Raw genomic sequence first — 13,153 nt, 5'->3', positions numbered from 1 at the left:
CAGCTCACAATCCTCCGAACAAAGCAAGCATTTCAGATGACTGATATATCGACTTCCGACGTTTTTGTGACTTTTCAAACTTGATGGAGAAGTTCAATCCCTTAAAACCCCACGAGTCCTTAACACCCCATTTTACGGTACTAACTTCTTAAAAAGGTTTCACTTTTCTCAATAATTAGCAATGTAGTACCAAACAATGTTTGTTTGATTTTTTGAGCTTGGCTCTAACTTTTTGACTCAAGAGTTTGAAAGAAAAGTTTACTAGCCTAAAATAATCTTGCCGAAAGTTTTTGCACTCAAACATATTGGATACAAAAAAAAATCCTAAGTTGTTGAATATTCATACCACAATAAATCCAGATTTCCTTGGGAACAGCATTTTAAGAGTTTCTAATCTCTCATTAGTTAACTAATCGATTACAAATTGAATAGGTAAGGTAGATGCTGCTACATGTGTGGGTTTGTTTTATTTTTTTTAATTCACCCTAGATTTAATTACTTTAGAGAAACATCAATTTAATGAAACACTGATTTATTTTGGCATCTGGAGTTTGGCATCGGCCAAATTATCTGAAACTCGGCAGTAAGACGCACTTGAAGAGCATAATGTTGATAAATAGCAGTCAAGGCCTTCCTTAGTGTAGTGGTAAAGTCGGTGGCTACAAAGCAAACCCATGCTGAAGGTGTCTGGGTTCAACTTCCCAACAAGCCATGTGAGCAAAATGGTCACATAAAAAAATAAAGTGAGAAGCCGGCCAAGAAAAATGAGAAGAAGAAGAGGCATTCGCAAAATCCCATGTGCGAAATAAATCAAAAGAATGAGCACAAAAAATTTTGATAATGAAGACGCGTTCACTCCAACGGAAATGCTCCACGTGTAGTAACAGCGGCGGAAGTAATTTACCGGTTTCAATTTGAGTGTCAGGAGCTCAGGGCCAAATTTTCGAGCCGCAAATTTTTCTCGGTGCACGCAAGCAAATGGCGGCGGTGCTCACTCTCTTTCTCTCGTACCCAAACTGCGATGGGGGGATGTGAGGCGTTCGATTCGCCAATCACGCTTAAAATCAGTTACACTGTATTGATTTGCTCTCATCTTTGGAATAGTGGAACAGCATTGGATTACGAAAATCAAACATACTGAGCAAGGTCGACCCATTGGCCCCGAAAGATTGAGATTTTCAGAAGCCAATCCCTGGGCTTAGTATTTTACTGCCAATTAACTTAATTTGCAACATCCACAAGAGTAATTTGATTATTCCGCAAGGAAAATAGTGGCAGTTCGCTCATACTGGATCAGCTGTCAAGATTACTTTGGTTATTAGCAGCAAACTGTACTTGACCGCTCTACTTGGGATGTCGATACTCAGCCTGCCCAGTAGGTCCGGTACGTACGGACCTGTGAACTAGACTATCGAAATGCATACATTTTGCATTTTGACATACGAACGCTTTATGTTTCGTTTTAGCATCAACTCACATCCAGGCGTCGGTAGGCGCGTGGTGTACGCACAGACCTAACGATCGCAAGGTCCTTGGTTCGATTCCAGGTTGCTGCGAGAAACATTTTTTGTTGCCAATGTTTGGTTTCATAAGGCAAAGCTATGAATTTCAACCCGATTTATTGTGGCGAATTTTCATAAGTGCATCCAATGTATTTCGATAGTCCATTTGCCTGAGTGTATTAAAAACGCACGGGCCTATCGATCGCAAGGTCCTTGGTTCGATTCCAGGTTGCCGCGAAAACATGTTTTGGTTTCACAAGGCAACGCTACGAATCTCAACCCGATTTAAATAAGGCTCCCCCAAAACTACGCGACTTTTTACGGCGACAGCGACACGATTTCGTTGTTGTGTCGCTGCAAGCACTCTTCTATGGAACCATCTTGACTGACACGACGCGAATCGCTGCGAAATCGCGACGTTTTTTTGTCGCTGTCGCCGTAAAAAGTCGCTTAGATCTGGGGGAGCCTTTAAGTCGATAGACTTCTTCAAATCCTTGAATCATTCGAGTGTATCAAAAGCTGTTCCTCTAGTGGAGGTTTGCTTTGGGTACGGATGCACCGCTACAGTGAGTGCCAGCCAGTGCTCGCCTACCTGTCCGGGCTTTACAGTTGCTGGCAGAGAAAGGGGTGCATGATTGGCCAATTTTATTGATTTGCGAAAGGGTTCGGGAAGAATTCGCCATTCAGTGGCAAAGTGCACGTAACTTTTCGGGGGGATTTATTTCCCTCTGGAAATAAATGGAAATGGAATATCATTGACTGTGCAACTCTTTGTTCTAAACTTGGATGGTAGTCCTGAAAAGGACTGATTGGATGTTAGATACTGTTTTACAACAGTACGGTTGCTGTCCCAAATTTACTTCTTGGCAGCGGTCTTCTTCGCGGCAGCTTTCTTGGCTGGGGCAGCCTTCTTCGGTTTTGGGGTCTTGGGCTTCTTGGCGGCGGTCTTGGAAGGTTTGGTGGCCTTCTGCTTCGGAGCAGCAGCCTTCTTCACACCACCGGCCTTTTTGGCAGCCTTGGCACCAGCAGCTTTGGCTTTCTTGGCTGCAGCCGGCTTCTTGGCTTTCTTCTCGCCGGCTGGCTTCTTGGCCTTCTTCTCCCCAGCTGGTTTCTTGGTGGCCTTCTTCTTCTCTCCGGTAGCCTTCTTGGCCTTCTTCTCGCCGGCCTTCTTCGGTTTCTTCTCACTGGCGGCCTTCTTAGCTTCAGCCTTCAGCTTGAACGAACCGGAAGCGCCGGTGCCCTTGGTTTGGACGAACTTGCCCTTCTCGACGCCATTCTTCAAGGCCTTCTTGAGGAATGGGGCAAGCTTGGCGACATCGCATTTGTAGTTGGCGGCGATGTACTTCTTGATGGCCTGCAGGGACGATCCGTTGCGTTCCTTCAAGGTTTTGATGGCAGCAACAACCATGTCGTTGACTGGGGGGTGGGTCGACGGCTTCTTCGGCTTGCCCTGTCCCTTGGGGGCCCTTGGCTTCTTGGTCTTGGCTGGCGAGGCAGCCGGGGCTGCGGCAGCGGCTTCAGTGGCAACTTCAGACATCTCGATAGGTAGCTAGAGTAACACTCACACGATGGCGATAGTAAACGAATGAATGACGGAAATTCTGGCAACAGTGCGGTGTTCGATTTCGTCGTCTGTGTTAGGGATGCAGACATGGTCGTCCACTGGATGACTGTTCGCGAAATATTGTACATATTTTTGGTAACACCTTTTTAAAACGCATTTTTCCGGTAATCGCACTAAGTATTTGCCTGTCTAGTATGTCCGTTTGGTGAGTGCATGAGTCTCGCTAGCAGCCCGTCATCGCCACATCGGGCCGGTTTCGCGAGAAGCACCGCTGAGACATGTCTTTACAGCACCCGTGCGCCATATGGTGTGGCTTTGCTCGATAAAACAATCAATAGTAACTATTGAAACAATACCACCCTGCACGGCGGTGGTGAATTTGGCAACATGAATGGTTGCTCTTTGCGGTGACATGCGGGTATAGCCAGTATGCCGGTGTCTAATGGCCCCTAATGAGCCTCAAACAAAGTCATTCCCAGTGCCGACGAGCGATGTTACGCGTTTGGTTTTAGTAAACTTTGAACAATGTTAATTTGATGTTTTTCATCAAACATACCGAAAACTTGGGCTCGACTATGACGTCAGTCACACAAGTTTGTGCCATTTTGTCCGGAAAACAATGTCACCAAACACTAATCACCTTCCACCTGTGCACTGTTGGTTGGTCGAATGTGTGCAAATTGCTGGCATTGCCTCAGCCATCGGCGGCAACTGCATTGGAAAAGGACAGTGCACGTGCTACTATGGATCTAGCTTATCTGAGAATGTTTTACTTCAAGAAGCAAGCAAGCAAAGCAAGCACCCTCCCTGCGGTGGAATCTGCAAATGAGCTAGTGCGAAATCTGCCCGAATAGGCATCGGTTTTGCTAGCTGCAGTTGCATCGAATGAACATTCCATACAATCTCTTCTGGCGGCAGTAGTACCGGACATGTCGCGCTGAATTCGCGACAAATTGTTCTCGGAAGTCCCTAACATGCCCCACGGCACGTGTTCCCGGTGTAGAAACTGCACCCTACACTCCCCCCGATCGAGATATATTTTTGTGTACAGTGCCCTCAGGGGCTGTTCAACGTGTCTGTCCGTGCTAGTACTGAGCAACACCCGAGCCAGGAAGCCGAATGGCAACCACACAACGTGTCATGTCACCATCATTCGCAAACTTCATAACGCCAACAATGACCATTTGCAACGCGCCCACCACCCATTGTGTATAAGAATGTTTTCCCAATTTCGTTTGACCCGTTACATCTCGAAGACACACCACCCACCCATGAACTATGTGAATGGGCCCCATCAATGGGAACTGATTGATGGCATTATCGAGATTATCCGATCGATACCATTTGCATCAACTGTTGTTCGATAAACGTTATTATGATAGCCTGAACTGCTGGGATGCTCTTACGAGATCGTTTGTAATGGGACGCTAGAAAACATAATGAGCTTCTTTCCAATACGTTGAGAAGAAGAACGAACGAACCACGAAACTTGTCATCATGCCTGCCTAGCTAGCTAGTCCTATGATGTCAAAATTGTCTAAACTACTAACATGCAGCACAACCGATAGCAAAAATGAAGTTGTTAAGGTGCAACATGGCAATCAGCATAAATATTGAACTTTAAACGTTCTGCTAGTGAATGAAGTGTGGTTAAGGTACAACATTTTTTTGCAATCAGCAGAAATGTTGAACGTACGAAGTGGATCTTCTTGTTTTAAATTCAAACGGATGGAAAAACTTAGATCTAGGGTTTTTTTGTGAACAGATTTTTCCCTATACTGCTTAACAATTAAGTTCCTATTATTTATTACGCAGCTGAATGGGGATCCAAATCTCTGCAACTGTAATCGTTATAATTAATCAATACTGAAACTGATAACATCGAATAAATAAAATGAATTGAATAAATTCAAACTGATAAGAGAGGGGGGTGTTGTCACGTATGAAGTCACCGCCGTGACACTACCTCAGTCGGTTCAATAGTGTGATAAAACAGTCTAGTGTCAGATTTTCAAAATCAACTCTTTTTCGGGATTGAAATAGTGGCCCTGAAAAGGGCCTTTTGGTTTGGTGTGATTGAACGCAGTGTCGGTCGTCATTTACTTGGAGCTGGTGTACTTGGTGACGGCCTTGGTGCCTTCCGAAACGGCGTGCTTGGCCAACTCTCCCGGGAGCAGAAGCCGGACGGCGGTTTGGATTTCGCGGGATGTGATCGTCGAACGCTTGTTGTAGTGGGCCAGGCGGGAGGCTTCGGCGGCAATACGCTCAAAGATGTCGTTGACGAAGCTGTTCATGATGCTCATGGCTTTCGACGAAACGCCAGTGTCGGGGTGAACTTGCTTCAACACCTTGTAGATGTAGATGGCGTAGCTTTCCTTCCTGCGCTGCTTCTTCTTCTTCTTATCGCCCTTGACAATGTTCTTCTGGGCCTTGCCGGATTTCTTCGCGGCCTTTCCGCTGGTTTTCGGTGCCATCGTGCTGCTAACGTTGTTTTAGATTCCAAACGAAAACTGAAACTGATGCCCGACCGAACCAGTCGGTTCTCTTTTATACCCGTAGAATGGTGAGCGCTGTTCCGCCCCTTCGCTTCGTTTGCTACTTCATCCATTTCGTTCGCACCATCCTAGTATGAGTGCAGCGCAGGGCTACGCATGTATAAAAGATACCCTCATCCGGTGAAATCACCATCAGTACCGCTTACGTACGCTTCGTGAACACATTCAGTATCCGATAGCGGACAAGTACGGACGTGCGTATACTTATAAAAGCGAGATAGCGAGTAAAGAGTGTGAAAAGAGTTGGAGAGATTTTCCCCTGGTCCCGCGATGGGTGACACAGCGGCTGGCGTAGCCGCGAGTGTAATTTCGAGTCGGTCCGCGAGTGGCAGTGAAATGCGTTGTAAGGGAAGTGAGAAGCGTCCCGCGAGTGGCAACACGAGCGACACAGTGGCTCCGAAGAAGTTCGCGAACAACATGTACTCGGTGTTGACGGACGGCGATGCCGGCAATTCCCCGGTGGCGGTTAAGAAGAGGAAACCGAAGCAACAGTGCGTCGCAACGGAACCAGAGCGGAAGTGCAAGTGTCCGCCAATTTTTGTGAAGGGAGATCCACCGAACCTGCGTGCCTCAATTCGCGACTGCATCAGAAACGGGTACTTTCGTGGCTCGTTTCGCCTGTGCAGTGAGGGTGTCAAGCTCATGCTCGAGTCGAAGGAGTCTTTCGACAACGCGAAGGACTTCCTCACCAAGCGGAAGTGGGAGTTCTTCACCCACGATATGCCTGGTACCAAGCCCTTGAAGGTACTGCTACGTGGACTCGACGACATGGCGGTGGACGAACTCGTTGAGGAACTGGAATTCCACGACCTGAAGCCGGTAAAGGTGGACAAGATCGCGCGTCACGACAGGACCCGCAAATACCGTGACCAGCTCTATCTGGTCCACTTGGAGCACGGTTCCACTACACTCAAGGACCTGCGAGCAATCAAGATCATCAACAGTACCGTGGTCGAATGGCAAAAGTACAAACCAGTGCACCGTGAGGTAACGCAATGCATGAACTGCTTGCGCTTCGGCCACGGTACCAGAAATTGCTCGATGGCCTCCCGTTGCTCGACGTGTGGTGGAAACCATCAGAACGAAGCCTGCGACCAAATGGAAGAATCCCAACCCAAATGTGCGAATTGTGGCGAGAAGCACCGGGCAACCGACAAGAACTGCCCGAAGCGTGCTGAATTCCTGGTGATTCGGCAACGGGCCTCCACCAAAAACCAACCGAGGAAAACAGTGGCACCTCCGCCGCTAACCAGTGCTCATTTTCCCCAAATCCCGAAGCCTCAGCGATCAATTCCGGTGCTTCCACCGCTTCAACCACAACAACGACTGGTCGCGGCTGCAGCATCCGTCCCAAGCAAGGCCCAGTGCTCCCAGGCCCCGCCCATCAACCAATGGCATCAACCTCCCCCTGGTTTTCGTCGTCAGGACAACACACCTCTCCCCCCTGAGGATGCTGCCCCCCTCTACTCATCGGAGCAACTCGCACCGATATTCAGCGATCTTGTGGCTCGCCTGCGAAGCTGCAAATCCCGGTTCGACCAGATCTACACTCTGGGCCTTTTCGTCATTGAAAATGGCTACTAGGGTAAAACTGGTCAACTGGAATGCTTGTTCACTACCGAACAAAATAATCGAGCTGCGCAGCTTCCTTGAGGAAAAGGAGGTTGATGTGGCGCTTATTACGGAGACCAACCTCAAGCCCGAGGTAAGTGTGTTCATTCCGGGTTTCCGCATCATTCGACTAGATCGGACGAACTCCAGGGGGGGTGGAGTTGCCATCGCTGTGCGTCGAAACATTAACTGTCGCCTGCTGCCGAGTCTCCAGCTCAAGATAATCGAAGCCGTTGGAGTGGAAATCTCCACCTCCGTCGGCGACATAACCCTGATTGTGGCATACTGCCCCGCACAAGCCACGGCGGAATCAGCAAAAACCCTCCGAAGAGACATCATCAAGCTAACTCGGCGGCAGGGACAGTACATTATCGCCGGCGACCTCAATGCCAAACATCAAGCTTGGGGCAACACTCGGCGGAATCGAAACGGCACCATCTGGGGCAACGATCTGGAAGAAGGCCACTACAGCATCCTGAGTCCGGACAGTCCCACCCGGTTGACCCGGTCCGGGGCTCACGCGACGTTGGACCTGTACATCTCCAATATGACCAACATCACCCAGCCGGTTACGCTCCAGGAACTCAGCTCGGACCACTTCCCGGTGGTGGCGGAAGTTGACTCCTCGGCCCACCGGCACCAACTCACCCGACGCAATTACCACCGAGTCGACTGGGATCGATTCAAGCAGTGCGTTGACGACAGCGTAAACTACCTGGTGCGTCCCGAGTCTGCAGATGACATCGACCAGCAGCTGCGATCCATGGAGGAAGCAATCACCCAGGCAAGGGAACGGTGTGTTCCAACAGCACGGCAGGTAAGCAATACTCTAACCATAGATGGGCTCACTAAAAATCTTATCAGGCTTCGAAACACTACGCGCAGGCAGTATCAGAGAACTGGTCTGCCTGCGTTAAAAACCGATGTTAATCGAATGACTAAAATCATCCAGTCCAGAATGTTGGACCTCAGAAACAGCGAGTTTTCGAATAAGATCCGTTCTCTCCCAGACTGCGCTAAGCCGTTCTGGAAACTAACCAAAATACTAAAGACCAAGCCAAGACCCATTCCGCCGCTGACTCCACTCGGCAACGACAGCAATGTAGATCGTTTGATAACTCCTGATGAGAAGGCAGCTGAGATAGGTCGGCACTTCATCAGCTCTCATAATCTTGGGCTTAATCTTGTAAGTCCGCATGAAGCTGCTGTTGCTCAGCATGCTAACAACCTTCATCTGATCCCCAATGACTTCTCGGAGGAATTGGAGATCACAGCTGATGAATTGTCGACCTATATCAAAACCGCCAAGAACATGAAGGCCCCAGGTTTCGACAACATCCTCAACTTAGAACTCAAGAACTTGAGTACACAGTTTTACCAACATCTGGCACTGATTTTCAATCAGTGCCTCCGACTTAGCTACTTCCCCTCCATGTGGAAGTCAGCTAAAGTTATACCCATCCGGAAACCTGGGAAAGATCCTTCCTCTCCAAAAAGTTATCGTCCCATCAGCCTTCTCTCGGGGTTATCAAAACTCTTTGAAAAATCAATCTACCGTCGGCTTTTATCATCTGCCGAAGAAAATAACATCTTACCCGAGGAACAGTTTGGTTTCCGACGCGGACGATCCACCGTGCACCAACTGACCCGAGTAGCTAACGTCCTCAGACGGAACAAGTCTTTATCCAAATCATCTGCTATGGCGTTGCTCGATGTTGAAAAAGCATTCGACAACGTCTGGCATGATGGCCTGGTGTACAAGTTGCACCAATACAATCTTCCCAGCTTCTTGGTGAAAATAATCCAGAACTATCTGACAAACAGGACATTCCAGGTCTCAATTAATGGAGTCAACGCTTCACCTCAAGAAATCCCTGCTGGTGTTCCACAGGGAAGCATACTTGGACCACTGCTGTTCAACCTCTTCACCTCCGATATCCCTCCACTACCAGAAGGCGGAACCTTATCGCTGTTCGCCGACGACACGTCAGTCGTCTATAGTGGCAGGGTTACCCGAACGTTGACATCCAAACTCCAACGAGGCCTGAATGTTCTAACCAACTACCTCACCAGCTGGAAGATTTGTGTAAACGCAGCGAAGACCCAGGTCATCCTATTCCCATATTCAAAATCCCCCAGACTTGTTCCGGCTGAGGACTGTAAAATCATCCTCAATGGGTCAGTAGCGGAATGGTCTGACGAAGCAGAATATCTTGGCTTGACACTAGACAGCAAGCTTATCTTCAGACAACAGATTGACAAAACTGTTACAAAATGCAACGTCCTACTGCGATGTTTGTACCCTCTGATAAACAGGAAATCAACTCTGTCCTTGAAGAATAAGCTTGCTGTCTACAAGCAAATCATCCGTCCAGTAATTGAGTACGGCATGCCGGTCTGGGAGAGTTGCGCAAAATCTCACCATCTCAAGCTTCAGCGAACACAAAACAAGTTCCTTCGCATGATCTTGAACACTCCATCAAGAACTCGAACATCTGAGGTCCACCGTCTGGCTGACGTCCAAACACTAAGTGATCGCTTCGGTGAGTCCATCAATAGGTTCAGAGCTTCCTGCCGTGCATCTGGCCAGCCGGCCATCAGGGACTTATTCCCCAACCCCTAGAATATTAAATTTAGTAAAAGTAGTTAGGTAGAATATTAAAATTAACAAATTCAAAGATACCAGTGCTCTGAAGAGCCATGTTGGAAAATTAGGATTATTATCAATTTGAAAAAAACAAATGTAAACCATTGACCAGAGAAGAAGAGATGAAGTACCCCAAGGTAAAAACACTCGAAATGTAGAAGCATTGTAACTATCAAATAATTATAAATAAAATGAATTTAACGTGAAAAAAAAAAAACGCTTCGTGAACGTTTGTTTCTCAAGTCCACTCAAACTCAACCACAAAATGTCTGGCCGCGGCAAAGGAGGCAAAGTTAAGGGAAAGGCAAAGTCCCGTTCCAACCGCGCTGGATTGCAGTTCCCAGTCGGTCGTATTCACCGTCTGCTCCGGAAGGGCAACTATGCCGAGCGTGTCGGTGCCGGCGCTCCAGTCTACTTGGCTGCCGTTATGGAATATCTGGCCGCTGAAGTGCTCGAATTGGCAGGAAACGCTGCCCGTGACAACAAGAAGACCAGAATCATTCCCCGTCATCTGCAGTTGGCCATCCGCAACGACGAAGAATTGAACAAGCTGCTGTCCGGTGTTACCATCGCCCAAGGTGGTGTTCTGCCCAACATTCAGGCTGTCTTGCTGCCGAAGAAAACCGAAAAGAAGGCATAAGTTACACTGCGTGCATCAAACCAAAAACCGTCCTTTTCAGGACGACAATATCCAGTCCACCGCTAGAGAGTTGTTGTTGAAATATTGCAGATTTATCTAATTTAGCCACAGAGAGGATCGATGAAGAGATATCGGCCATATTATGACCATTTCTGAATCAATTCCTAGATTCCGCGGGGGGAAACGTTTGGGCTTCTTAAATGTTCTGTTCGGGATACCTCGAACTTTCGATTTTTGGAGTTCAATTTGCCGAAACAGAAACATAAAACATTGAAACAGCCAGCCCTGCGTGAGCTGTTCCTGAAGAGAGAGGAGGGTAAACTGTTCATCCAGTTCCTGCCCCATTTTCTACTATCTACTGCTTGACAATAGAAGAGTTGATGAAGCAGGTAGTATTTAAAAAAACTTATATTATTTATTCGAGGAAAGGCTATATCAGGAGCTCCTAATATTAAAGGAATCAATCAATTTCCAAACCCCACAATTATCAATTATAACTATCATAGGGGTGTGTTTCAAAGTAAACAAGCCAAAGATTACGTTTCAATCATACGGTCAAACTTTCAATGTTGGATGTTCGAGTTGTCTAGTTTGTAGCAACAAGGGGAGGCGAGCTGGGAAAGCTTCTGCATCCGGAAAAGAGCATAAGAAGAAGGGGAAACATACGGCCGGTACCAGAGAATGAAGTCCGCGCTGGAGATGCACATTCAAAAGTGTGTGCAAAGCGAAGCATGAAGGGACAACTCGAGTTGTCGGTTGGTTGACGTACCTCCCTCATCAGTGTTGAGAGTATGATCGTTCGGTGGTAGGAGGAAGGTCAAGGGGCTTTAGGAAGTAATCGTTCCCCCAGGGGAACAAACAGTTTTAGGTACACTGAAGGGAAAATTGCTCACACAACTCTTTTAGGGAATGCTCTAGTGGCCCTGAAAAGGGCCGTTTTGTTGAGAATGGCAACTATAATGCAGACCGAATTTAAGCGCGTTCTCCACGGATACGGCGAGCCAGCTGGATGTCCTTGGGCATAATGGTGACACGCTTGGCGTGGATGGCGCAAAGGTTGGTATCTTCGAAAAGACCGACCAGATAGGCCTCGCTCGCTTCCTGCAGGGCCATGACAGCCGAGCTCTGGAAGCGCAGATCGGTCTTGAAGTCCTGGGCGATCTCACGAACCAGACGCTGGAATGGCAGCTTGCGGATCAGCAGCTCAGTCGACTTTTGGTAGCGACGGATTTCACGCAGAGCAACGGTTCCTGGCCGATAACGGTGAGGCTTCTTGACACCTCCGGTGGCTGGGGCGCTCTTGCGAGCGGCTTTGGTAGCCAGCTGCTTGCGAGGAGCTTTTCCTCCAGTAGACTTACGAGCAGTCTGCTTGGTACGGGCCATTGTGTTAGATGATGATTAATTTGCTTTCAATCCAAACGGATCAGTTGAAACGCAGCGACAGAATGAGGGTCAAAAAACCAGGCAGTCCTCTTTTATATGCTCATATCGATGCAGGCAACCAATCGGAAGCCACGGAAGAATAGAAAAAGCAAGAGAGGAAAGAAGAACTCAACCCTCGAGTGGGTATAAAAGTGGCCGCTAGTGTTTGGCGCAGCCATCATTCCGAATCGAACTGCCGTTGTGAACGGTTGCGTGTCTTTTTGAGTTGCGAGACAAGTTCGAATTCTCTTCCGTGCGTGTGCGAAGTGCACTCTTTTTTCGCGATTTCCCGCTCCCGCGACTGCTCTCCGGCGCTAACCTACCTCCTAGGGGTGGCTAGCCAGAAAGCATCTCTGCTAGTCGAAGCAGAGCAACCGCGGCCCATAGCGATGGGTCGCAATCGGAAGCAAAAGGCGGACTCCGCCTCGACCCCCGCCCCGCTGGCCGACAGCGGGCAGACCAGCGCGCCAAAACGAGCCAGGAATGAAGATGCCAACCCGGCGGCATACAGCAGGTTGCTGGCAAATAACAAGTTTGCCTCCCTGCCTGTGGACCAAGCCCCCCCGGGCGCGAAGGTTCCCCCCTCTTCACGGCGTCGAAGGACCTCTCGGCGCTGCGATCCGAGCTAGCGGCCAACAACATCCGGCCACTGTTCAAGCTGTGCCATACCGGCACTAAGATCATGTGCGCCTCCGGCGCCGATTACGACAAGGCCGGCAAGCTGCTGAAGGCAAAAGGGGTGGAATTCTACACCCACGATGCCCCCGGTAGCAAGCCGTTCAAAGTACTCGTCCGAGGGCTGCCGGAGTTCACCCCGGAGGCCATCATCGATGAAATGAAGGCGGCTGGACTCAAGGCGACGAGTGTGTTCCCCATCCGGCGAGCACAAGGAGGACGACACCGGGACCAGCTCTACCTGGCCCATTTGGAGAAGGGGTCTACCACCATGGCGGGCCTGACAAGAGTGAGAGCGCTCTTCCACATCGTGGTGGAATGGGAGCGCTACCGCCCGAAAAAACGAGACGTGACGCAGTGTGGCAACTGCCTCGCGTTCGGCCACGGGACCAGGAATTGCCATATGAAGCCCCGCTGTGGCAAATGTGCCGGTGCGCACGCCACTTCGACCTGCCAGCCGATGGAGGGCACCGAATCGAAGTGCGCCAACTGCGGTGCAAACCACGAGGGCAGCAGCCGCAACTGCCCCAAACGTGC

General features: G+C 49.0%; 4 protein-coding genes across 4 annotated transcripts; 1 reads left to right on the top strand and 3 right to left on the bottom strand.

The window, feature by feature from the left end:
* Positions 1-2,297: 2,297 nt before the first annotated feature.
* On the bottom strand, positions 2,298-3,768 carry LOC110680711 (histone H1-like). Its single transcript, XM_021856499.1, has one exon. The coding sequence runs from the start codon at positions 3,037-3,039 to the stop codon at positions 2,359-2,361; it is 681 nt and encodes a 226-aa protein (XP_021712191.1). The 5' UTR covers positions 3,040-3,768; the 3' UTR covers positions 2,298-2,358.
* Positions 3,769-5,113: 1,345 nt separating this feature from the next.
* Positions 5,114-5,643, bottom strand: LOC110680714 (histone H2B). The gene has a single exon (XM_021856503.1). The coding sequence runs from the start codon at positions 5,538-5,540 to the stop codon at positions 5,166-5,168; it is 375 nt and encodes a 124-aa protein (XP_021712195.1). The 5' UTR covers positions 5,541-5,643; the 3' UTR covers positions 5,114-5,165.
* Positions 5,644-10,084: 4,441 nt separating this feature from the next.
* LOC110680715 (histone H2A) lies at positions 10,085-10,567 on the top strand. Its single transcript, XM_021856504.1, has one exon. The coding sequence runs from the start codon at positions 10,145-10,147 to the stop codon at positions 10,517-10,519; it is 375 nt and encodes a 124-aa protein (XP_021712196.1). The 5' UTR covers positions 10,085-10,144; the 3' UTR covers positions 10,520-10,567.
* Positions 10,568-11,436: 869 nt separating this feature from the next.
* On the bottom strand, positions 11,437-12,097 carry LOC110680712 (histone H3). Its single transcript, XM_021856500.1, has one exon. It carries the CDS (start codon positions 11,900-11,902, stop codon positions 11,492-11,494), a length of 411 nt encoding a protein of 136 aa, XP_021712192.1. The 5' UTR covers positions 11,903-12,097; the 3' UTR covers positions 11,437-11,491.
* Between the last annotated feature and the right edge of the window lie 1,056 nt (positions 12,098-13,153).

Source organism: Aedes aegypti, unplaced genomic scaffold (assembly GCF_002204515.2).
Source record: "Aedes aegypti strain LVP_AGWG unplaced genomic scaffold, AaegL5.0 Primary Assembly AGWG_AaegL5_hic_scaff_1753_PBJ_arrow, whole genome shotgun sequence".
NCBI lineage: Eukaryota > Metazoa > Arthropoda > Insecta > Diptera > Culicidae > Aedes > Aedes aegypti.
Note: the sequence above shows the minus strand (reverse complement) of the source record. Positions and strands in the feature narration are given on the sequence as shown.